The sequence below is a fragment of the Notechis scutatus genome, chromosome 7 (genome assembly GCF_049901735.1).
Source record: "Notechis scutatus isolate UNSWTSFEM ecotype Mainland chromosome 7, rNotScu1.2, whole genome shotgun sequence".
In the NCBI taxonomy this organism is placed as follows: domain Eukaryota; kingdom Metazoa; phylum Chordata; class Lepidosauria; order Squamata; family Elapidae; genus Notechis; species Notechis scutatus.
Genome location: NC_142015.1, coordinates 3,098,680 through 3,123,992, shown reverse-complemented (window position 1 = coordinate 3,123,992; position 25,313 = coordinate 3,098,680). Strand labels below are relative to the sequence as shown.

General features: G+C 46.8%; 1 protein-coding gene across 1 annotated transcript; it reads right to left on the bottom strand.

The window, feature by feature from the left end:
• On the bottom strand, positions 1–25,071 carry ACTR1B (actin related protein 1B). The gene is made up of 11 exons (XM_026687542.2): positions 24,894–25,071; positions 20,140–20,204; positions 19,100–19,175; positions 17,701–17,826; positions 15,072–15,196; positions 14,039–14,255; positions 11,612–11,704; positions 10,557–10,731; positions 7,488–7,549; positions 4,714–4,754; positions 1–4,532 (listed from the first exon to the last, which is right to left on the bottom strand). The coding sequence occupies exons 1-11, from the start codon at positions 24,939–24,941 to the stop codon at positions 4,430–4,432; spliced, it is 1,131 nt and encodes a 376-aa protein (XP_026543327.1). The 5' UTR covers positions 24,942–25,071; the 3' UTR covers positions 1–4,429.
• Positions 25,072–25,313: the final 242 nt, after the last annotated feature.

The following is a 25,313-nucleotide window of genomic DNA, read 5'->3' as shown; positions in this document are numbered from 1 at the left end:
TTGCTTTGACATGTATTTATTGATATATTTGCCTTTCCTCCCCCAGGAAATGGGAGAGGGTTACACAAACAAAACTGCTTTGTATTTGCTATATATATCCAGCCCTAAGTAAACTACTTTTTCATACCTGTTGTCACATCGCTGCTGAACTGTTCCAGACTCAGCCCACCTGAAGCCATACTATCACAAAACCTTTTTAAAGTACTAAAAAAAAAAAAAACATTTTTAAAAACTTCCTTTCCAAAAGAAACTTCCAACCCAACAGGGCATGGTTATCTGCTTAATAAGGGCAGAATAACCAAGAAGAAAAGTGCAATTAGTATAACTGGGACAACACTTTGAAGCTGGAAGAGCTCTTTTAAGCCACTGAACATCCAATCTCCTAGTTGGGGTAAAAGTCCCAATTCAACCATCCCTGACATTGGTGGTTTTTTTTCCTGAAACTTAAATCCGTTATTTGATACCTTGCAATCAGGAGTCGCATAAGACAAGACATGATCTAATTCAATTTTGAGACAAGGGGCACTTTTAATTTCCAAAATTCCCCAGCCAGCCATGCGTGGGGAATTCTGCAAGTCCACGTCTTAAAAGTCACCAAGACTGAGAAACATTTGCCTAATTTCCACACATAGTTTCGAAGGGACTACAGCCGAGCTGACCATGGTCAACCAAGAAAGAAATGACAGCCGTGTCATCTAGGGCAGGAGTCTTCAACCTTGCTAACTTTTAAGCCTGGCGGATTTCAACTCCCAGAATTCCCCAGCCAGCCAAGTCCTCCAGGCTTAAAAGTTGCCATGGTTGGAGACCCCTGATCCGGTGCGCAGCAAGTTGTGAACTCTGCTGCAGCAACTGGACAGCCGACTACAGAGCGGGAGACAAGTCTTTGAATCTAAAGTCTTGTATCTTGTGTCCGCTGTGATCTGCAATGCCAGGAACAGCATTGCAAAATCCTTAGGGCCGTGATGGCGAACCTATGGCACACAGAGCCATTTGTGTGGGCACGCGAGCCCCAGCCAAACTTAGCTGCACTGCACAGGCTGCGCGCCTCCCAGCTGATATTCGGCCCATTTGAGGCTGTTTTCGGCCTCCCTGAGGCTCAAGGGAAGCCTCTGCAGCCTCAGGAGGCCGAAAAACGGGCTTCTGGAAATACTGGAAGTGCCCGTTTTCAGCCTCTGGAGTCCTGCGGAGGCCGTTTTTGCCCTCCTGGGGCTCAAGGAAAGCCTCTGCAGCCTTTGGAGGCCAAAAAACGGGCCAAAAATCAGCCGGGAGGCAGGTGCACGAGCAGTGCAGGTAAGGGGGCGCGGGGGGGGTGGTGGTGTTGCGTGCACATGCACAGGTGGGCGCATTGCCTTCTGGGTGCTGGCACACGCACACAATTTTCAGCACGGGAGCCTAAAAAAGGTTAGCCATCACTCCCTTAGGGAATCACCTAATTAATCCAACAGCTGCACCCTCTCTCTCTCTTTTGTGATGGGCATCAACGCTTCACATGGGAAAATCGTGGTTTGGTAAAAGACGGACTAGATTTATATTCTGAAAAGTGCAACCTAAAAGTTTCCTTAGACCTACTTTTGCCACACACCGCTCCCACCTCCCAATTCCTGACAAATGTAGGAGCTCTACCGCGATGTGCCAAAAGGGCCTAAAGTCCCAGCATCCGAAAAAATGGCGGCGCTTCTCTCTCTCTTATCGTCACAAAGCAGGACGGCGCCTCCTTCCGCCGTGAACAGAGCAGCCTCCAGACACACGCCAAGCCACTGGCGGTTAATTTATAATTATTAGTATAATGAATTTACAAAATAAAAATTACAGGCAACTGTGTTAAATTATTGTACATTGCAGCCCAGACAGGTGGATCTCATGGGGAAAGGACTTTGGGGGGTAGGGGTGGGTGGGTAAATGGGGTGGAGAGGGAGAAGAAGAGGGGGCACTTCTGCCTCCAATTTGGTTTATGTTACTGTCAAGGGGCAACATGGAGAGGAAGAGAAGGGAACGGGGAGTGTGTTTCTTTGAAATAAATTCATTTTGCGGACACATTAAAAATGCTGAATGCTTTTTTTTTTTCTCCTCCCAGCCCGAGGGCTGAGGCCATGATCCGCCACGCAGCCAAAGTGAAGAGGGGAGAGCTGGGCAGTTTGGATCATTATTGGCAACCTGCCTCCTCCCTCCCTCCTTTTTCACCAACACCCACCCCACCCAGCAAAAACCAGGCAGGCTTTCCAACTGGTTCTATCTTTTAGTCCAAAGCGTTTGAATTCTGGACTCTGGGCCATCCGGTTTCCCCCCCCCCCCCAAAAAAAAGGCAGTAAGCAAAGGGGGCACCGTGGGGGGTAGGTGGGTGGGGGGTGTACACAGGGTTTGTCCTGCAAAGCCTGGGAAGCAACTCTTGGGCTGTTCAGCAGAGGCCTGTGGGGGGGTTGGGTGGGTGGGCAGGGGGTGGTTCGAAGTGAAACCCACACACAGTTGGGAGGGTGAACCCATTGGGGAAAAGCTGGGATTGGATACAGAGCCGGCAGCTTTCCTACACAGGTGAAGGCACCCCCCACACACACACACACACTGCCCCCCCACCCCAAAAGAGATACAGCCATTTGCACTGGACAGCCACAAGATTTGGGAGGAAGGGGTGGGGGGAGCACATCTCAAGGTACCACGAGCCAAAGCAGACATGGAGGCGGGAAACAAATGACAATATCGTGTAGTGTGGACTCAGGATCGGCTTGTCTGTTTCTTGGGTCAGTCTTGAAAGGTTCCAGGTTCCTCCACCAGGTTTGCAGGAAGCTCCCCAACCCCCTCCTCCTAGCAGTCACCTGAACTCCCTCCCTTCCCCATCTCAGGAGAGACACCCCCCCCCCCCAAGGACTCCAGGGTGGGGGGGCTTCCGCTCCCATAGCCTCCACTTCCAAGGCAGCCCTTTCCCCGTCTATTTAGCTACGACAGACCGAGATTGGGTTCTCCGTAGTCTTCCCCGCGACTTCTTTCAGGAGGGCAGGGAGGACCGACAGGGCTCAGGGCGAGGAGCTGCCTACCTTCCTCGCCCCGGCTTGGCTTAGGCCACCTCCGACTTGGCTTTGCCGGGAGCTGATCCCAAACTCTCGAGAGGAGACCCACCGTGCCCCTCAGCCCCTGCCCTCTTCTCCAAGGGAGGTTCAAACGGCCCCTGGACCCGAGTCTCCTAGGCCTTAAATGTGGGAGATGGGGGTGGAAATGGACTGGGGGCAAGGGGTCTCCAAGAGGGAAGAGGCTGGGTTATGTCCAGGCCCCCATCGCTCTGCTCTCAAAGACTCCTTGGGTGGCTCATCCCCAGGGGATGAGAAGAGCGAAAGCCATTTTTTAGGGACAGGCTGAAGAATGTCTTGGGTGTCCCTTTCTTCCCCAGAGATTTTGGGGGGGCTGGTTGAGCTGACAAGAGGGGGCCAGCAGGGCAGCAGCTGTTAAGATGCCATCTTCCCTCCTTAAGAGCTTTCTGGCTTTTTTCTTTCTTTCCCTCCTGACAGGAGGCAGGAACGTTCCTAGGTTCCTCCCGAGAGGCGTCGGAGGTGCGGGATGGCTAGGAAGGTGCTGGGGGGGCTCAGGGTAACTTCCTTGCCAAGAGGGCAGCCTTCCTCCTGGCCGGCAGCCCGAGGCAAGCGCTGGGGCAAAGCAAAAAGGGTTGCTCGGGAGGGGAATCGGGAGGCGGGAAGGGGCTTCAAGTCCCTCCCAGGTCGAGGAGCCTCCTACCCACCCACCCCAAACAAGGCCTCGAAGAGCAACACCTCCTCCCAGGGAGGTGCATGCTAGCAACATGCATTAAGAGAGGGAGGGAAGAAAGAAGGAAGGAAGGGAAGGAGGGAGGGAGGGAGAGGGAGGGGAGGGAGGGAGGGAGGGAGGGGAGGGAGGGAGGGAGGAAGGAAGGAAGGAAGGAAGGAAGGAAGGAAGGAAGGAAGGAAGGAAGGAAGGAAGGAAGGAAGGAAGGAAGGAAGGGGAAGGAAGGGAAGGAAGGGAGGGAGGGAGGGAGGGGGGAGGAAGAAAGGGAGGGGGAGGGAGGGTGGAAGGAAGGAAGGGGAGGAAGGAAGGAAGGGGAAGGGAAGGGAAGGGAAGGGAGGGAGGGAGGGAGAGGAAGAAAGGGAAGGGAAGGGAGGGAGGAAGGAAAGGGAGGAAGGGAGGGAGGGAGGGAAGGGAGGGAGGGGGAGGGAGGGGGAGGGAGGGTGGAAGGAAGGAAGGGGAGGAAGGAAGGAGGAAGGGAGGGAGGGGCAGAAGGAAGGGAAAGGGAGGAAGGAAAGGGAGAGGGAGGAAGGAAGGAAGGAAGGAAGGAAGGAAGGAAGGAAGGAAGGAAGGAAGGAAGGAAGGAAGGAAGGAAGGAGCAGCCCTGGACAAGAAAGGATTAAGAGAAGAGACATGACCCCAGCTGCTGCTGCCTCCTGCTGCTGCCACCCCCGTCCCCGCTGCCCTAGAATGTCTTTCGATGAATGGCCCTCGAGCCGTCCTCCTCGTATTCCTTCTTGGAGACCCACATCTTCTTGAATGTGTCCAACGAAGCCAGGATGGAGCCCCTGGGGGAGAAGACAAGAGGAGAGTCAAGGAGCTGGCACATCGCCTTGGCAACATAACACAGGTTAAGTCAAATAAGCCACATTCCTGCTGTTCAGGAAAGCTAAGTCATTATAAAACATGGTTACTACATTGGGGCTCCTGGTGGAAACTGCCTAGGGTGAGGAAGGGGAACGTTCTTACCCAATCCACGTTGAGTATAATCTCTCCTGAGGAGCCGAAATCTGGAAAGAGGAACACAGAAGCATGCTTAGACAGAGGGATCAAATCAAGATCACGCAAAGTGTTAATGCCACTTTATCATGCCTTGGTAAGGCCACACTTGGAAGAACGGCATCCAGCTTTGGTCACCACGATGTAAGAAAGATGTTGAGACTCTAGAAATAGTGTGGAGAAGAGCAACGAAGACGGTTAGGGGACTGGATGCTAAAACATACAGGGTTGCCAGAATTGGGCACGTCCAGTCTAGAGAAAAGAAGAACTAGGGGAGACATGATAGCAGGGTTCCAATCTCTCAGGGGCTGCCCCAAAGAAGAGGGAGTCCAGCTATTCTCCAAAGCACCTGAAAGTCAGGACAAGAAGCAATGGGTGGAAACTCCTCAAGGAGAGAAGCAACCTAGAACTATGGAGAAATTTCCTGACAGTGAGAACAATTAATCAGTGGAACAATTTGCCTCAAGAAGTTGTGAATTCTCCAACACTGGAAGTTTTTAAAAAGATGTTGGACAGCCATTTTTCTGAAGTGGTGTAGGGTTTCCTGCCTAGGCAGGGGGTTGGACTAGAAGACCTCCAAGGTCCCTTCCAACTCTGATATTCTATTCTATTCTATTCTATTCTATTCTATTCTATTCTATTCTATTCTATTCTATTCTATTCTATTCTATTCTATTCTATTCTATTCCTATTCTACTCTACTCTACTCTACTCTACTCTACCCCCTATATTCTATTCCTATTTTATTCTGTTCTGTTCTATTATATTCTATTCTATTCCCCAAATTCTATTCTATCCTATCCTATTCCCTATATTCTATTCCTATTCCATTCTATTCCCTTCTATTCCATCCCATCCCATTCTCTTCCCTTCTCTTCCATTCTATTTCATTCCATTCCATTCTATTCTATTCTTCATCCAACATTTATTCTATTCTATTCTATTCTATTCTATTCTATTCTATTCTATTTATTCTATTCTATTCTATTCTATTCCATTCCATTCCATTCCATTCCATTCCATTCCATTCCATTCCATTCCATTCCATTCCTATTTCTATTCCATTCCTATTTCTATTCCATTCCATTCTCACCCCCATTCTAGATAAGTGCAGCCTGTACACAGCAGCCCTCCCAAACAAGCCAGCCACGTCAACCTACGAATCAGCCGATAGGAAGCTACACCCCACCAGGCACCACATAAATACTATACGTAGTATAGCCCAAAGTACAATAGAGAGAAGTTCCCCGAGGATGGGCTTCAGCGACAGTCCGAAAACTTGGAAGATTACACCCCTGGTCCAGGTGAACAGACCCAGACTGGATCCTACAAGTGCAACTACAACTCGCTCCTCGTTGCAATGAGCCCCCCCTCCCCTTATCAGTGCAACCACAGAAAGCTCGGAGATCTAAGGTTCCATTTTGGAGTCCTCCGTTTGGAACCATTTCATTCTCAATAACCCCATGGAGTTATTTAGAGCAGGGGTCCCCAACCACCGGGCCGTGGATCACTTTGCACCGGGCCGCAAAGAAAATAAAAATAAAATAAAAATGGCGGCTTTCTTCGCCTTCGGTGAATGCTGCTGGGATCAGGGATCAAGGACACAAATGAAAGAAGAGGAGGGAGGAAGCAACCGAAGCCTGTCCTGCTCTCTGGCTCAGCGGCGGTTTCCTCCCGCCTCGTTCCTCTCTCAGTCGCTCTCTCGCTGCTCCACCAGCCCAGGAAGAAACTGCTTCAAAGAAGCCGGGGTGGCTTTTCCTGTCGCCGCAGCGCCTCCGAAGTGCCCGTTTACCCCACCCGCCCGCCCGCCCGCTTCAATTCAGTGCCCGTTCTGCCTGTCTGGTTGTTTGGGAGAAGCTTCGGCTGAGAATAATAACTATTCGCCTCTTTTATCAGCCGAAGCTGCTCTGAAACGAAGGCAGGCAGGCAGGCAGGCAGAACGGAGCACTGTGGATTGAAGCGCGGGCGGGCGGGGTGGGGGTAAACGGGCGCTCGGAGGAGCTGCGGCGACAGGAAAGCCACCCCCCCGGCTTCTTTGAAGCAGTTTCTTCCTGGGCTGGTGGAGCAGCGAGAGAGCAACTGAGAGAGGAATGAGGCAGACACCTGAGGGAGGGAGGGAGACACCTGAGGGATGGGGCTGAGGGAGGCAGGGCCGAGGCGCTCCTTGAACTTGGTGGTTTGCTGGCAGCGTTTTATTACCCGACTAGGTAACAACATCAGATGTTACCTAGTCAGGTAATGAAATGTCTGCAAGCAAACCACCAAACTCGGATTCTCTCCCCCTCCCCCGGTCCTTGAAAAAGTGTTTGTGCTTGAAACTGGTCCCTGGTACAAAAAAGGTTGGGGACCACTGATTTAGAGGTTTAAAAAAATGGAATTAGGGCTGGAACAGGGGTGGGTTTCTACCGGTTCTGTCCACCTCTGTAGAACCGGTAGCTCTGAAGAGCAGCAGACACAGAACCGTTTCTATGGCTGCTGATGTTTTTGCCCACCCGGGCTCTTACCTGACCTTTATTTCCTGATTTTTTCAACTTCAGCTGCCATGCGAGGCACGGCTACAGTTAAAAAAGCAGGAAAAAGGGGCTTTTTGAAAGGCTGCTTCTCTGCACACAGCATGCTGATGACGATTTACAGGCGCGCGGCTCGCAGCATGCAGGGAAGCTCGTAAATCCCGAACTGGTAGTTAACCCTGTTGTATCCCACCCCTGGGCTGGAATGTAACATTTTTTCCCCCATCAATTTACCTTGATCTTGATGTCCTTTGGAGCGAGTTTCTTCACTTCGCTGAGCAGTCGGTCCCCGAAACCTGAAGAGTTGAGAAGGCAAGTTAGCGCCCTCTTAAAGCGTCAGAATAAAATCTCAGCCAGGCATGAGGAGATGCTCAGGCCATCCAGAGGATTAAATCAATGGCCTTTGATCCTGCTGGGTGGAATTCAGGGAAACTGGCATCCAGTGTCTGTCTGTCTGTCTGTCTGTCTGTCTCTCTCTCTCTCTCACACACACACACACATTTTACCAGACTGTTTAGTCTGGTTCAAGTCTGTCATCTTGAATGCTTAGACATCAAATTATTCTACTTTTTAAAATAAAACATAAAAACAAGTAAGCAATTAATAAATGCCACTTTTGAGTAGCCTGCTTTATTGCTTAAGTTTCTAACAATATACTTAACTTTGGGCAGCTTTTCTTCTTTTCTTTTTGCTCCCCTACAGCTCGTCCTTGAGTTAGGAGAGCAATCGGGACTGGGATTCCCGACGCTAAGCAATGCGCTCAAAGAGTGTTAACGTCATGCATCCCTTAGCCATGGCAATCCAGGCAATTCCGGTTGTCATGGTAACCCCAAGTGTGCCAGTTGTTAAAGAGGGAAGCAGAGGAATAAACAGGAAGTTGTTCTTTTTCATACTTTTTTTTTTTTAAAGCAAACGTGCCTCTCCATTTTCTCACTTTCAGAAATTCAGGGAAAAGCTAAGTGATGCCAAAAGCTGTGGATCTGCTTAGAATGCCAAAATCTCCCGCTGCCTGCAAACTATTTCTGTTAAAGGAGTAATGTTCTAATAGAAAAACCAGCCCATGCCATAAGCCCTCCATTTCTTCATTCTAATTGAATTGATCTCCCTTCCAGGTCCATTTCTATTCCTTCAAAACATGAGCTTCCTGTTCTAAGATTTCCAGATACGTTACTGTTAGGAATATGAGTCACCTAACAGCTATTTGGGTTAGAAATATATAAACCAGGATAAACATTTTAAAACTGTATCTTTAAGAAAATGCAAAACTGTAATTAGGTGTGGTTTCTCAAACGGCCATAAGATGGAGCCAGAAACCTGGGTTGTTTAGTCTGAGTCTCAGAACAGTGTGTAAGTGCATCCCTGTTTCCTTCTGTTGGAAAGTATTGTCGTTGCTCCATTTCTTCTAATTGACTGATATTACTGGATTTAATGTAAGTCTTACTGAACTGTTTTTTGACACTGGACTTTGATATTTGGATTATCCCTGGATTGAAAACTGACTGATTTAACTTGTGAATGACTTTGGATTGCTTATTTTGGACTTTGCTTAAACCTTTCTGGAAGTAAAAACTTACATTTACTGTACAGTGTATCTGTGTGCTCTGTGTGTATTATTCCAACACTACTCTCTATACGTCTCCCTGTATGCGCTCATTCTCCTAACGGGGAATTACCTTAACAGTTCCTATCCCAATATTTATGCTGGTATGGTTCTACAGAGGAATGATGGAGTCTGTCACCTGCACCTCTATAACCATCTGTTTTGGTTCTGCAACCCAACAAGACAGACACAGACTTCAAAGAGTAATTAGAACTGCAGGAATAACAATTACTACCAACCTGCCTTCCATTGAGGACCTGAATACTGCACGAGACAAAAAGAGGGCTGTGAAAGTATCTACAGACCCCTCACATCCTGGACATAAACTGTTTCAACTCCTTCCCTCAAAACAACACTATAGAGCCCTGCACACCAGAACTAGACACAAGGACAGTTTTTCCCCGAACGCCATCACTCTGCTAAGCAAATAATTCCCTCCTGTCTAACTATTTACAAAGTCTGCACTACTATCACTATTAATCTTCTCATCACTCATCCTTTCCCACTTGGAACTGTATGATTGTAACTTTGTCATTTGTTTCCTTACGATTTATATTGACTGTTTCCTAGTATGACTTGATTGCTTATTTGTACCCTATGACTATTATTAAGTGTTGCACCTGATGACTCTTGACGAATGTATCTTTTCTTTTATGGACACTGAGAGCATTTGCACCAAGACAAATTCCTTGTGTCTCCAATCACACTTGGCCAATAAATAATTCTCTTTCTTTCTTTCTTTCTTTCTTTCTTTTTCTTTTCTTTCTTTTTCTTTCTTTCTTTCTTTCTTTCTTTCTTTCTTCTTTCTTTCTTTCTTTCTTTCTTTCTTTCTTTCTTTTTTCTTTCTTTCTTTCTTTCTTTCTTTCTTTCTTTCTTTCTTTCTTTCTTTCTTTCTTTCTTTCATCTATTTAGATATTTCTTTACTATTTCTGGTCTCTTGAACCTTGTCTGAGAAAGCTGAGAAAACTAAACATCTCCTTCCGACCCATTTTTTTTTTGGGGGGAATTGCAGAATTAAACTCCTTTATCCAGAAATTGTGGCTGCTCCATCCCTGGAGGTTTTTAATGGCCAGCCATTCATCTGGAATGGTACGGGGTCTCCCGTGTGAGTAGGGTGAACTAGAACAGTGGTAGCCAACCAGTGGGCCGGGACCACTGGTGGGCCATGAGAAAATTTTGGTGGTCCCCAGAGAAAGGTTCCCCCAAGCAATTAATCCAGGCTGCGCAGGAAGACAAGGCTGTGCCGCCGCATGGCCCACCCATCCATTGGCCTGCTCACCCTTCGGCCAAGCAAGCTGGAATTGGAAGGCGAGACCAACGGCAGGGGAGGGAAATCCGCCCCGGGGTGGCTTGCTGATGTTGGCGGGAAAGTGGGTCCCATATTCCAGAGCTGCAGTAGCCACAGGACAGGCCCTTTGGTCATCCCGGAGCAGCTGCTCCGGGATGACCAAAGGGCCCGTCCTTGTGACTCCTGCAGCTCTGGAATATGGGACCGATTTTCCTGCCAACGTCAGCAAGCACCATCAGTCAAAATTCATATTAGTGGTCCGTGGGATTTAAAATTATGAGTTTGGTGGTCCCTGAGGTCCAAAAAGTTGGTAAGCCCTGGACTAGTAGACCTTCGAGGTTCCTTCCAACTCTGTGGTTCTGTCATCTTATTATTTGTTACAAGTGGAATGTACCTTACTCTACATCAACTGTACCTTTAAAGAGTGTAGATCCTCCGGATAAGACAATGTTCCCAAACAGCGTCCGCCTCAGGTCCATGTCAGATTTCTGGATGGCAAACACCAAGACTTCGTGGATCCCTTCACTTTCATCTCCTATGAGGTCCGGTTGGAAAAGCAGCTCAGGAGCTCGGAATCGGGAAGGACCAACCTGTCCCAAAAGCCACAGGGTCAAATTCTGCTTCAGCGGGACTGGCTTGGCTACAACATTCGTAAGCTGGCAGGTGGTTTCTCCCCCCACCCCCTACCTTAGGGTTGTGGTTCACTGGCAGCCGGTGCAGATGGCAGCGGAATCGGACAGTGGGGAAGAAAAGGGGACCAGTCAGGGAGTCTGGGGAAGACTCGGATGAGGGTCGTGCATCCGATGCAGAGATGGGGCCAGGACCATCTGGGAGTGGGGTGCTGCCTCCGGAGTCTGGCAGCAGCGAGGCAGAGGACCCAGGGGAGCCTGTTCCCAGTGCGCATGTGTGCAGAGCTGCTAGAAGGCGAGAGCAGCTGAGACAAAGGGGTGACTCGGGAGTAAGGCTGGGAGGTGATTGCCCCTCCCAGCAGGTATAAAGGACAGGCAAAGGTGAAGAAACCTTTGCAGGAAGCAAAGTCGTTCGTTCAGTTCAGATTCATTCTTGAAGCTCTTTTGTACTTTGGTTAGTTTTTGTTCTAGTTCATTTGACACTTCTGTCATAGGCAGCACTTCACAGAAAAGAAAGGTGGGTGCTTATCTTGAGGGACTGTTTGAGATTCATTACCAGCTGGGAATGAAAACAATTCCCAGCGTTGCAATAAAACAAGACTTGTTTTTAAAATAAGCGTATGTGTAATTACGGTCTCGGAAGCCTTGGTCAGAACACTTACGCAGATCACCAAATATGGCTGAATTAACCAGTCTCTGATGCATGCATAGCTAGGATCTCACAAAGCTTTTTTTGAAGATCATCACAACTGCTTCTCTCTTGCACACCGAAACAGGAAATTTCAGGGCCCTCGCAGCCACATCCCAGGAGCAACACACATTGTTTAGTTCAGGAACTTACGTCTAAAGTGCTTCCGTCAGGCAGCGTGTACTGCACCTTCTCTGTCTCTAGGGCTTCATCCTTCTGAGGGTTGATGGACAGGTAGCAAGCTCTCTGTAGGGAGAGAGGAAGCATGTGAAGCACCTGAAGTGGACCTGGAAGCCACCAGGGAGAGAAGCTCCTCGTAGGTTCTCATGGTGGGGTGGGAGATCAGTTAAGCCTCTCCTCCTTCACTTGACCATGGGCAGCGGGCAAGACTTTGAGCCTTCTCATACCACAAGTCTGCTGGGGTTCTTTGTCTGCACGTTCATTTTCAAACTGAACTGGGCCTGGCTAGTCTAGAGAAGAGAAGGACCAGGGGAGACATGTTCCAATATTTGAGGGGCTGCCACAGAGAGGAGGGGGGTCAAACTGTTTTCCAAAGCCTTAAAGCCTTAGTAAGACCACACCTAGAGTACCACATCCAGTTTTGGTCACCATACTATAAAAAAAGAGGTTGAGACTCTAGAAAAAGTGCAGAGAAGAGCAACCAGGATGATGAGGGGACTGGAGGCTAAAACATATGAAGAACAGTTACAGGAACTGGGCCTGGCTAGTCTAGGGAAGAGAAGGACCAGGCGAGACAGGATAGCAGTCTTCCAGTATTTGAGGGGCTGCCACAGAGAGGAGGAGGGGGTCAAGCTATTCTCCAAAGCACCAGAAGGGAAGAGAAGAAGCAATGGATGGAAATTCATCAAGGAGAGAAGCAACTAAGAACTAAGGAGAAATTTCCTGACAGTGAGAAGAATTAATCAGTGGAATAACTTGCCTCCAGAAGTTGTGGTTGCACCAACTGTTGAGTTTTTAAGAAGAGACTGGATAACCATTTGACTGAAGTGGTGTAGGGTTTCCTGCCTAGGCAGGGGGCTGGACTAGAAGACCTCCAAGGTCCCTTCCAACTCTGTTATTCTATTTCTATTCTATACTCTTTAAAAGGCACTTTTACGGGAAGGAATAATGGATGGAAACTGAACAAGGAGGAGAGATTCAATCTGGAAATAAGGAGAAACTTTCTGACAGTGAGATCAACCAACCCGTGGAACAGAAGTTTGTGGGAGCTTCATCACTGGGAGCTTTCAAGAAGAGACTGTCAGAAATGGTACAGAGCAGTGACGGCGAAGCTTTTCGGCACTGAGTGGCCAAACCGGAACATGGGCATGTGTAAGTGCCAGAAACCGAAGACCAACTCGCCAGTGTGCATGCATGCCAACTCTGTGTGCCACCGCTAGCACACGTGCCACAGGCTCGCCATCACGGCTGTAGGGTCTCCTGCTCGGGTGGGAGATTGGAATAGATGACCTACAAGGTCCCTTCCAACTCTGTTCATTTGTTAAATCTGTGTGGGCCTGACGCTCTCAGACACGCTTTGTATGAATTTTATCTTACTTCACCGCACGCTGGTTGCTGAAGAAGCCCCACTCTTCAAATCTACAGGGCTGTTTGCCTTTCCTCTCGGCATGACGTAGCAAAGCCGTTTCACAGGCAAGGATTTCTTTGAAGCTTCCAGGGCAGGCATTCCGCTCGCTGAAGGCAGCCGCTTTGGAAACTCAAAAACGGTTTCTGCCTTCTTCACCGTCTGATAAGACACTTCAAAGAAGCCGCTAGCTGAACCGCGGCTTCCAAGCCTCCAGCTGAGGCTTCCCAACTGCTCCTATCTTGTGTGAGGTGCGCAACGCTTCCGCTTATCAGCACACCAGGGAAGCCCTGTCCCCACTGCAGTGAGGGCAAAGAGCCCCCATGATCCACGTATATTCCCTTTGCAGACTACAGGGACCATCTGCCCTACTCAGGTGACGCTGAGGACACAGGTAAACCTCCAAGTGACCTCAACGACCCTCTAAAAGGAGGCAAATGACCAGCTGTCTGCAAGGAACACAAATCCTTCCATTCCTCACCATCCAGTCAGAGCTGAAGAAGCTTCTTCGATGAGAAGCAAAATGTCTTCAAAGAAAGGGGGAAAAAAGGAAGTCCAGTTGTCTCTTTAAAAAAAGCACCTTTGGGACAACCATGACCTGGAGGACTGCGAATCTCTAGACTTTTAGCCATACAATTTGGGATGGACACCCTTGGAATAGTGTGGGAGAAGGAAAGGATTTCCAGAGGAAAAAATAAGAGTACAAGAACCATTTGCACTAACTACTCAGGTGACCCTGAGGATGCAGATAAACCTCCAAGTGGCCTCAATGACCCTCTAAAAGGATGCAAATGACCAGCTGTCTACAGGGAGTATAAATCCTTCCATTATTCCCCACCATCCTGTCAGAGCTGAAGAAGATTCTTGGAGAAGCGAAAGGTCTTCCAAAAAAACAACAACAAGAAGGATGTCCATTTGCCTCCTGAAAAAAACACCTTTGGGACAACCAGGACCTGGAGGACTGAGAATCTCCACAGGCTCGCTCTGGACCTTACCTCTTTTATTGTCTTGACCACTTCAAACTCGGCCGAGGTGTGGAAGTCGTAGCCCTCTTTCCGCAGCAGCAAGCGGAGGTAACGGGACACATCCCGGCCGGCAATGTCGACCCGCATGATTGAGTGAGGCATGGCAAAACCCTCGTAGATGGGCACCGCGTGCGTCACACCGTCGCCCGCATCGAGCACGACGCCCGTGGTGCGGCCTGTGGCGTAACTGGAAGAGGGCAGAGGGAGATGGGGGTGGTCGGTCCATTATGCCAGCGGCACCCAACCTTTGGAGCCCCAGGGACCGGTTCCGTGGAGAAAGATTATTTTCTGTGGACAGGAGGTAGGGTATGTGGTTTTGCCTGTTGCCTGCCTCCTGCAGGTGGCGCTTTCCTTGTTTCCACGGCCCGGTCTCTGGTATGCTGCGGCTCAGTGCCAGTCCACAGACCGGGCAGGCATGGGCTGCTACCGGTTCTCCCCAGTTCGGGCGAACTGGTAGCTAACCAGTAGCTCATTTTATGGCCGCTTTGGTGAATCGGCAAATCCCACTCCTGGCTGGCCTCGCCCACACCACCCCGCTCCTCCAAGGAGTCTCCACACAGCCTTCTTTTGGATCCCAGGTAGTGCAGAGCTCGCGAAGAGGCTCGGGGAAGAGAAAAATGGGCTGTTCCCTTCCCACCAAAGGGGTCCCTATTTTTTCTACTTGCATTTTTTTTTTTACATGCTTTCAAACTGCTAGGTTGACAAGTAACGGGAGCTCACTCCATGACGTGGCACTGGGGATTCGAACCACCACACTGCCGACCTTTTCTGATCGACAAGCTGTGTTCTCAGCCACCGAGCCACCGAGCCGTCCCTATTTGTACCCTGTGACTACTTTAAGCGTTGTACCTTATGTTCTTGACAAATGTATCTTTTCTTTCTATGTACAGTGAGAGCATATCCTAGCAAATTCCTCGTGTGTCTAATCACACTTGGCCAATAAAGAATTAATTCATTCATTCATTTACCTGGATGGCCCAGAATCTCTTACACAGACACTTACAGACTGAGGACAGCTTGCATGGAGATGAAGAGAGCAGGGACGTTGAACGTCTCAAAGAAAACTTCTGCAGCCTTTTCCCGGTTTTTGCTGGGGTTTAGGGGGGCTTCTGTCAAGAGAACAGGATGCTGGAAGGAAAACCGAGGGTCCACATCAATGTCACAAAACCGACAGGATGTTTGCAAGCCCCGCTTCCCATCGGACATCCCAACCCAAAAAGGCCCCCAATCCAGTATGAAGCCACTGAAATGGCAGCAACGCTAATTCGATTCGCTTTCCTAAGAACACAATGTGATGTACAGCATAAGAGCCTTGGTGGCGCGGTGGTTAGAGTGCAGTACTGCAGACTACTTCTGACGACTGCCGGCTGCCTGCAATTTTGGCAGATCCAATCTCACCGGGCTCAAGGTTGACTCAGCCTTCCATCCTTCCGAGGTGGGTCAAATGAGGACCCAGATTGTTGGGGGCAAGAGGCTGACTCTGTAAACTGCTTAGAAAGGGCTGTAAAAGCAACATGAAGTGGTATATAAGTCTAAGTGCTATTTGCCTTTCTTCCTTCCTTTCTTTCTTCCTTTCTTTCTTCTTCTTTCTTTCTTTCTTTCTTTTTTTCTTTCTTTCTTCCTTCCTTCCTTCCTTCCTTCCTTTCCTTCCTTCTTCCCTTCCCCATGCATCTGTTCAACCCAGCTCAAAGTTGACTCAGCCTTCCGAGGTGGGTCAAATGAGGACCCAGATTGTTGGGGGCAAGATGCTGACTCTGTAAACCGCTTAGAGAGGGCTGTAAAAGCACCACAAAGTGGTATATAAGTCTAAGTGCTATTGCCATTTAATGTGAAGGGCCTCTCTATTAAACCACATTTTTCACAACATTGTGTTCTTCGGGAACATGTTTAATTAGAACCAAATTTGGAGCCAAGGGCATCTGAATTACCCAGAGACAAAACACATTATAGCAGGAAGCAGGATCTAGAAAGCTCTGGAACCCAACTCTTTACCATAAATGTGGTTTTCCACCTCCTACTGATTAGGAAACTACCAGAAGATCCCTAACGCTCCAATTCCCTTCTCCCTGCAATATAGAGTGGTAGAGTACCTTGGTATTCAACTGCTTTGAAACTCATCAAATTTGGTACTCAACGTGTTTTGACGTCAAAATTTTTGTCCCAGCACTCGTTGTTTGTTCGGTACTCAACGCCAAAGCTTGAACTTGTCGGTATTGGCTGCCTGGTGACTCACTACATTAGTGGTACCTCGGTACTCATCATTAATCGGTTCTGGGAGGTGTAATGAGAACCAAAACCAATGAGTACCAAACAAATTTTTCCCCTAAGGAATAATGTAGTGAGTCACAACGCTGATTCTGGCAAGTTCTAGCTTGTACGTTGAGTACTAAACAAACAATGAATACCGGGAGAAAATTTTTTGTGTCAAAATGTGTTGAGTACCAAATTCAATGAGTTTCAAAGCCGTTGAGTACCAAGGTACCACTGCATTTCTTATGGGTGAAATCTGTTCGGTACTCATCGCTCTTCCCAGAACTACTAACGATGAGTACCAAGGTACCACTGTCCATGTACATCTCTTCTGCACCTTCTCCAACTGCTCTCTGGATGTACTGGATCAACAATTCCTATAGTATAAATTTGGATGACTGGCAAATTTTATGGGAATGAAACAAAAAAAAATGACCTTGGCTACATTGTTTAAAGAAAATGTATATACATTGTTTCATAGATGGCATATTCCGCCATCAAAATTGGCTAAAATGTACCCAAATCTCCCCGTATGTTGGAAGTGTAATAAGGAGAATGGAACGCATTATCCTTTACGGTGGAATTGCAAAGAAGCCCAAATGTTTTGGCAGAAAATCCAGAAAGGGTTAGAAAAGATGTGTAAAATTAAAATAGAATATAGACCCGAATTTTTCTTGTTAGGAATTAACGAGGGAAAATACGACCAAGATATTATATATCTAATAACCCATATAATCACAGCTGCAAGATTAGCTTATGCCCAACAGTGGAAATGCAAAGGAAACTCCAAGTGAAATAGAAATAATTAGGAAAATTTGTATGTGTGTAGAAATGGATAAATTGACAAAAGAATTAAAAAATAAGGACGAATCTGATTATTACAAAATATAGGACAAGTTTTATCGCTGGTTGGAAAAAAGGAAGGATCAAGAAAATAAGAAATGATTAAGGTTTATGTATATATTATATACTATGTATATAGAATGTAAATGTGTATTATTTTTGAAATGACTTGAAATGACAACTATGTCGGTTAGGATGACTGCACCATGTTCATTGTTTTTTAAATATATTTTTCTTTCTTTTTCTGTATGTTTAATAAACATTTTTTTTTTTGAAAAAACAATTCATATTGCAGTACACAACAGTTCTCTCGGGGCACCAAGCTAACCGAAGCTGCATCGTTTCTTTAAGGCCAAAAGGGGCCTACAAGAGCATGCTGGCTGGGGAATTCTGGCAGTTGAAGTCCACAAGTCTTGAAGCTGCCAAGGCTGGACAGCCCTGGCCTACACCGTCATTTCTAAAAATGTTAAAATATAAAAATAAACATAGGGGGTTAACAAATCTCCCCCCGATCTCGTGACCAGGGACGACGTTATTACCTCTTCTGAAAATGTCTGCAGCTGGTCTTTGGAATAAACATACTGCCAGATTCTCTCCATGTCGTTCCAGTCCCGGACAATGCCATGCTCCATGGGGTACCGGATGGATAACAGCCCTCGGTGTTCCTACAGGAGAAAGAGAAAGAATTCTGCTGCACAGGGTGGTACCTGTGATGACCCAGGATGGGGTACAAAATAAACACAGTCACAAAAACAGATGGAAGTCCCTTTTATTCCTTCACTTTGCTTCAAAGCTCCAAATATCCTTGACTGGAGACAAAAAACTCCCCCACAAACAGTTATGAAAAGGAGGAAATGCCATTTAAACTAAAAATGCCTATAATTATAATGAGTAGAAACAACACAAACCACACTGAAGCAATTAAGGGAACCAGGCAAGATAAGGGCTTGAAGACGTCCACAGATATCGGTACATACACTGGGAAGGATGCCAAACTCAGAGAGGAACAACAGCCTGAAGATATTTCCACGCTTTGTTTCCAGCACTGGCCCATACGCATGTCCGTCCTTTTAACCAGTTCTCACAGCTGCAGCCCATGAAGAGGATCAAGGCCCTTTCCTCCCCCGCAGACCACACCGTTCACGCCCCTCCCTTATCCTCTCCTCCCTGCGTGCCCTAGGAAGGAGAGGGGATGGGCCTGGGTCCTCCTCTGACTGCCCAGCCGGCCTTTGCCCTTCCCCAGCCTCCTCCCCAACCTCCGGAACCACACTTCCACTCCCTGTCAGCTGTTCCTCCTTTCCCTTGGAGTCAGTCTCCAACAGGGGCATGACAGCAACCAGCAGCCAGAAAATGAATCCTCTTGGGTGAGGAGAACGGACAATGTCCAACATGGATGCCACAGAAAAGTTCAAAGGTGGCCTATTGCAAAGCACCACTAAACCTCTCTAAAAGGCACAGTTTGAAACACACATGCTCCTATTTGCCTGTTAGTATTGAATAAACTGTTGTTCGTATCTGTTCTTTCTGTAGTGTAAGAGCCATGGTGGTGCAGTGGTTAGAATGCAGCATTGCAGGCTCACTCTGCCTCCTGTCAGAAGTTTGATCCTGACGGGTTGACTCAGCCTCCCATCCTTCCAAGATTGATAAAATAAGGACCCAGATTGTTGGGGGCAATATGATGACTCTGTAAACTGCTTCGAGAGGGGCTGTAAAAGCATTATGAAATGGTATATAAGCCTAAGTGCTCCCGCTATAAGCAAAACTCTTAATTAAGAAAGAGACAAATCAAGTCGATTACCATTTGAGGTGGGGAACAGGGTTCAAATGAAACCTGGGAAAGACTGGAGTGGCTCTGGGTTTTGGGGCCCTTCTGGGTTTGCACCACCTTTGGTACCGGAGGGGAGGGATAGCTTAGAGGTACTGTGGGTGGGATTTTACCTCTGCTTTTGGTCCAATGAAGAGATCTCCTTCAAGTGCTCCAGCCATAACGCGGACATGTTTCGGGCGGCCCACACTAGCAAGAAAGAGAGCAATTATCACTCTGCACATGAGTGTGTGTCAACCTTACAAGACAGACCAGACAGAAAACACAATGAGACAACCTAATTCAACTTCATTGTAAGACTAGCTCTATACCTGTGCTTCGCTACGAAACTATGTGATCGGGCTGAGTTTTGGGGGAGGAAAATAAGGGGAAAAAATGGTGCCTCTGTCTAACAACATCCATCGGTATTCATCTGGCTAGCATCCTCTCAGTGTGTGAGACAGCTGAGGGCTGTTTGGAAACTCAAATAGTATTTGCTGTGTGAGCAAGGAGACAGCAAGGAGCCTGGGTGTGGCTTAGCTCAACTGTTCTATACTAAAGCTGCTTGCTGCTGTGAAACTAAAATGGAAACTAAAACTCCTCTCCTCTGCTTGTGTTTTGCATTTGGAAGAGATTTTTTTTCAGGTGGGGAGGGGGAGTAGAACTCCTTAGCATCAGAGCGTGTTAATAATAATAATATAGGAAATACTCTAAATGCTCTGAGGGTCATTTTGAAAAATCCTTTCTTAGCACCTAGAAGCCAAGAGGAACATATGTGCCCAATTTCAAGTTTTGTAGGCTTTATGGTTCTGGAGATTTTGTGATGATGCTTGAGTTGCATTTCGCTTTTATATATATAGATGATGACATTAACGGATTCTCGCAAATCTGAAAGGAGGATTTTCCCAGCATCTCATTTACAGCACAAGAAATTGGATGGGTTGTTGCTCCACCTGCATTCCTGCTCTGCACCCAGCTGCCTTTTATCTAGTTGTTCCCTTGGCTGTGTCTCTTTGCCCTGTTTCCAAAGGTCATCCCCACATACTATTTACACGGGAGGACCCTTTACAATTGATCATCAACCCTTACCCCCCTCCCCAGACCTTCCCCTCTTGTTTCCCAACTTTCTACACCTAACAGCCTACGAGACAAGGAATTCTGCAGTAATACTCACTAGTTTGGGAAGCAGTACTTCGGAATCTGATCTCCGGCAAAACCAGCTTTAACTACTCCTGAACCCTGTATGCAAAAACACACACACACACACAAAAAGCCACCTCGTCAACAGCAAGGCAGAAGACATTTTGGTTCAAAACACACTTGGTAGCAGAGAAAAGTTTGCCACACGTTGCTTCGTGGCATAAAGGTGGCACTGGGGTTTTCCTTCCCTTTCTGTAGATATCGCTTTTCAGATTAAATGTCCTCCATTCAAGTATTCCTCGGAGACCAGAGGGAGACACGCTGTCTCTGACAAAGCAGCTGAGATGTTTTAAGCCTTGTGTATGTATTTCTTCCAGATCTAAACTTTTATACAGAGGGATACTTGGGGCCAAGAGAATTTTACGTTGTTCTCTTCTTCTAGCAGCTTAGATGGGATTTTTCGAGGAGCTTCTGTGGCGCAGTGGTTAGAGCAGGGGTGTCCAACCTTGGCAATTTTAAGACTTGTGGACTTCAACTCCCAGAGTTCCTCAGCCAGCAACTCTTAAAATTAATTAAAAGCCACAAGTCTTAAAATTGCCAAGGTTGGACACCCCTGGGTTAGAGTATAGTACTGCAAGCTACTTCTGCAGCCAGCTGCCTACAATTTGGCAGTTCAAATCCCACCAGGCTCAAGGTTGACTCAGCCTTCCATCCTTCCCACGTGGGTCCAATGAGGACCCAGATTGTTGGGGGGACAAGAGGCTGACTCTCTAAACAGCTTAGAGAGGACTGTAAAGCAGTATATAAGTCTAAGGGCTATTGCTGTTTTCTATGTGGTTTGTAGTGCACGTTAAAAAGTCCAGAGCTAGCAATAAAATCCCAACAAATCCAATTGATGCAATGAATGTCAAATTATGGGCAAGTTGTCCTTTCACCTGCAGCACAATAACCATGTCACATTCACCTATGCTGAGAAGAAAGCCGCACTAAATCCCAACAGGTTGTACTCCATGTGCACCCATACAATTGCAGCCGGACACTGAAGTATGTGTAAGCACTGGACTTTTCCCCTTCAACCGAAAAGAATGAACCCGCGTCCCAAAAGGGGAGTGAACTTCAACTCATCTCTTCAGGAATAAGCATACGCGGTGTTCAATATAATTGTTAATTGTCAAAGGAAAGACGCTTCAATATTAATAGTATTACCAACATTGTCAGTACTGTGCTGAGAGCTAAACTTTAATTATACCATCTTTACTATAATGTAGATTTTTATATTGGTTGATCCTACAAAAACCACATCTAGATTAAGATCTGGACACATCTTTATTTCATGCAGTTATTCAAATGCCAAGTCATTCTATCACACATATTCGTGGGAATTCCTTTGAAGATGTAGACTCTTATCAAACGTAATATCCTTAAGTCCATTGGCCATATTAGCTACAATTCTGAAACACTGACATATCCGAAGTTCAGGAAGGCTCATTTTAAAGTTACATTATATTAAACGACGGCATTGACTTATGATGGTTTTATGCCATGGATCAGCATAATGTATTGATTATACAACTGAGCTACGGATTGGGAAAACACGGAAGCGTTCCTTTCAAATAGTAATTATTCCAGACAAGCCACTTCAGCAGCTTAAATGTTCTCATCTGCAGTAGAGGAGCTAATGCTAACTTACCTCACATACAACAACTAGAGAATCCAGTTAGTTGCAGGTAGTCCTCGATTTACCACCACAATTGATCCAAAATTTTTCCGTTAAGTGGGATATGTGTTAAAAGTGAGTTTTGCCCCGTGTTACCACCTTTCTTGCCCCGGTTGTTAAGTGAATCACTGCAGTAACCGGGTTTTTAAATGAATCTGGCTTCCCCCGGTTACTTTATATGTCGGTCAGAAGGTTGCAAAAAAAAAAAAAATCCATGATCCCCGGGACGCTGCAATGGGTTATAAGTATGAACCAAGTGGCCAAGCGCCTGAATTTTGATCAAAGAAGAAAGGGGAAAACCAGTCGTAATTCACTTTTTTCCCAGGCCATTGTAACTTTGAACGGTCACTAAATGTTGTAAGCCAAGAACTACCTGTATTTATTTTCCATGCCTCACAGTGTTATACATTACTAGCTGGATACCCGGGCTTCGCTACGAAACTATGTAGTCTGGCTTAGTTTTTGGGGAGGAAAATAAGGGGGGGGGGATTTTGCCTCTGCCTACCAGCATCCATCGGTATTCATCTGGCTAGCGTCCTGTCAGTGTGTGAGAGAGTTGAGGGCTGTTTAGAAAATGAAACAGTATTTGCTGTGTGACCAAGAAAGAGACAGCAAGGAGCCTGGCGTGGCTTAGCTCAACTATTCTGTACTAAAGCTGGTTGCTGCTGTGAAACTGGAACTCCTCTGCTTGCGTTTTGCATTTGGAAGAGATTTCTTTTCAGGTGGGGAGGGGGAGTAGAACTCCGTAGCATCAGAGCATGTTAATAATAATAATATACGAAATACGAATGCTCTAATGGTCATTTGGAAAAATCCTTTCCTAGTGAGCACCTAGAAGCCAAGAACATACGTGCCAAATTTCAAGTTTGTAGGCTTTATGGTTCTGGAGATTCTGTGATGATGCGTGAGTAGTCTTTTGCTTTTATATATATATAATTATATGTTGGCTGTCAGGTTGTTCTACAAAGATTGGCCCTTCCTTTTCCCACCCACTCATTCTTCATTAACTAATAGCAAGGATTGAAACTGGTGTCTTCCTCATTCAGAAGCACTATAGTACCACCAATTTATGGATTATGCTAATAAACTAGGATTTTGAATGGTTCATCGATCATAATCAAAGCCCAGTAAGAGATTTATTTATAAGGTAGAGTAGAACATTTCATTTGGTCAAGTGCATTTAGACACACAAGGAGACAAATTTCTTGTGCGTCTAACCACACTTATCCCACTAAAGTATACTATTCTATTCTATATGTAAATCACTTATTGAGGGGCTCACCTGGAAAGGAGCAAAAAAGCATCTGCAAGAAAATAGAAGTATTAACATGCACAGTGGCAAATATTTTAGCAGGCATTACAATAAGAGTATATTCTTAACCCAAGGAAATTAAGGACAGGAAACAGTGCTATCAGGTAGAGCCCCAAAGAGCAACTACCGCTGTCAAAAATTAAAATAAAATGCATGGGTGGAACAAAACAATCAGTAGGGACCATGATCAACACTAATGCCTTTTTCTATCTCTTGCATTTCCTATACTGTACAGGTAGAGAAAAATGCCAAACTCAGTCTGAACTGGTTCACTGTGTGAGGATGAGGAGGATGATGATTAACAATAACAACACTGTCAAACAACAACAATAACTACACTGCCAAACATCCAGATTTGGCTATCCCAGGTCCTTGGTAAGGATTCACTAAGTAGACAAAAATGCCAGTCCCAGACTGAACATCTGACTGACTGTGAATAATAATAATAGTAATAAAATAATAATAATAATATGGTGGATAACTAGAATGCTGGCAGCAACCTGTATCAACCATCAGTGCCAGTCAATTATATTTGTGATACATTTTTAAATGCTCAGTTGACTGAGATTAATGTTTAATATAATAATAATAATAATAATAATAATAATAATAATAATAATAATAATAATAATGTATTCAGCAAGAAAAAAATCACCAAGTATCGGGACTTACAAATTGAAGTTAAGTGACTTTGGAAAAAGAAATCGTGTGTTATTGTAATTGGAGCCCTTGGAGGAATACCTAAAGGGCTGCCTCGCTATTTGGAAATCCTGAATTTATCAGACTTGAATACCCTGATTCTACAAAAAAACCCACCCTACTTGGAACAGCTTATGTCCTCCGACGCTACCTGAACAGTTCCTAGGTCCTTGGTTAGGATTCAAGCTGTTGAGCTACCAACCAGCCCCAAAGGGAATCTCACTAAAGATATAATAATAATAATAATAGTAATAATAGTAATAATAATAGTAATAATAATAGTAATAATCATAATCATCATAATCATAATCATCAAACATCCAGATTTGCCTATCCCAGGTCCTTGGTAAGGATTTGATAGGTAGACAAAACGCCAAACCCCAGTCTGAACATCTGGCTGGCATAATAAGAATAATATTGTGCATTATTATTACTTAACATTTAATAATACTAATAATAAACACTTATAATACGAATACTAATAATATACTTGGTTGATCCCTTGGATGCTGCCAGCAACCCATATCAACCATCAGCACCAGTCAATGACAATGGTGATACATTTTTAAATGTTCAGTTGACTGAGTTTCATGTTGAATAAATAAAAGAAATGAGTAATAACAATAACAATAACAATAATAATAGCAATAATAATAATAGTTTTTTATTCAAGGCACAGGCTACCCGATTCCGCTGAGTAATCCCAGCGTCCAGAGCGGCCGGCCTCCGTCTTCATCCCCCCCGCCTATGCCGGACCCGCATCCCTCCTTATCCCGGGGGTCCACACGACCCGCTGGGCCCAAACCAAACCAGGTTTAGGGGTTCCGCATCCTGGCTTAACGTTGCCCCCCCTAGTCGTCCCCCCCCGAGGGCCCTTCTAGGCAAAAGCCTGGCAGAAATCTATCGTATCTACAGATCCGAGGCGGGGCTGGGGCGAAGGCCAAGGCCCCACCCAGCTCCGGGACCTCATCCGCCGCCGTTGCTGCAGCCTCGCCGGGCGCGGCTCTCTCTTTCCCCCCGCCCGCCCGCCTCGGCTGCTCGTCCGGCCTTGCAGGCTTACGTTGTCAATGACGACGGGCTGGTTGGCGATGATATCGTAGGATTCCATGGCCGGGGCCGCTGGGCCTGGCCGAGCGATGACTCCGGACCGCCCGCCTGCCTCACCCGCTGGAGCTCAGCCGCCGGGCCCCGGGAACCACCACCCAACCTCGCGCACCCTAACCCGGCTGCTGGGAAAGGAGGGGGGAGGGGGGGACAAAGGTAGATGGCCAAGCGTCTCGTCCAATCGGCAGCGGCGACACCGTCCTCCCGCGAACGGGAGGCGTTTCCGCTGGGCAGTCCGTCAGCGATTGGCTTCCCTGCGCCGTGGGAGGCGGGTCTTCCGTTGTTCAAGTTCGGTGGAGCGAACGCCGAAAGGCAGAGGGCGGGGATGTGTGGGGTTAGGTGGGAAATGATGTCATGGTCCGTTCTTAAAGGGGCA

Coding starts and splice junctions, on each gene's coding strand:
- ACTR1B (XM_026687542.2), bottom strand. CDS start 24,941: ATGGAATCCTACGATATCATCGCCAACCAGCCCGTCGTCATTGACAAC. Junction 11,705..14,038: donor TGGTCAAGACAATAAAAGAG/GTAAGGTCCAGA, acceptor CTCTCCCTACAG/AGAGCTTGCTACCTGTCCAT. Junction 4,755..7,487: donor CAAAGGACATCAAGATCAAG/GTAAATTGATGG, acceptor TCCTCTTTCCAG/ATTTCGGCTCCTCAGGAGAG.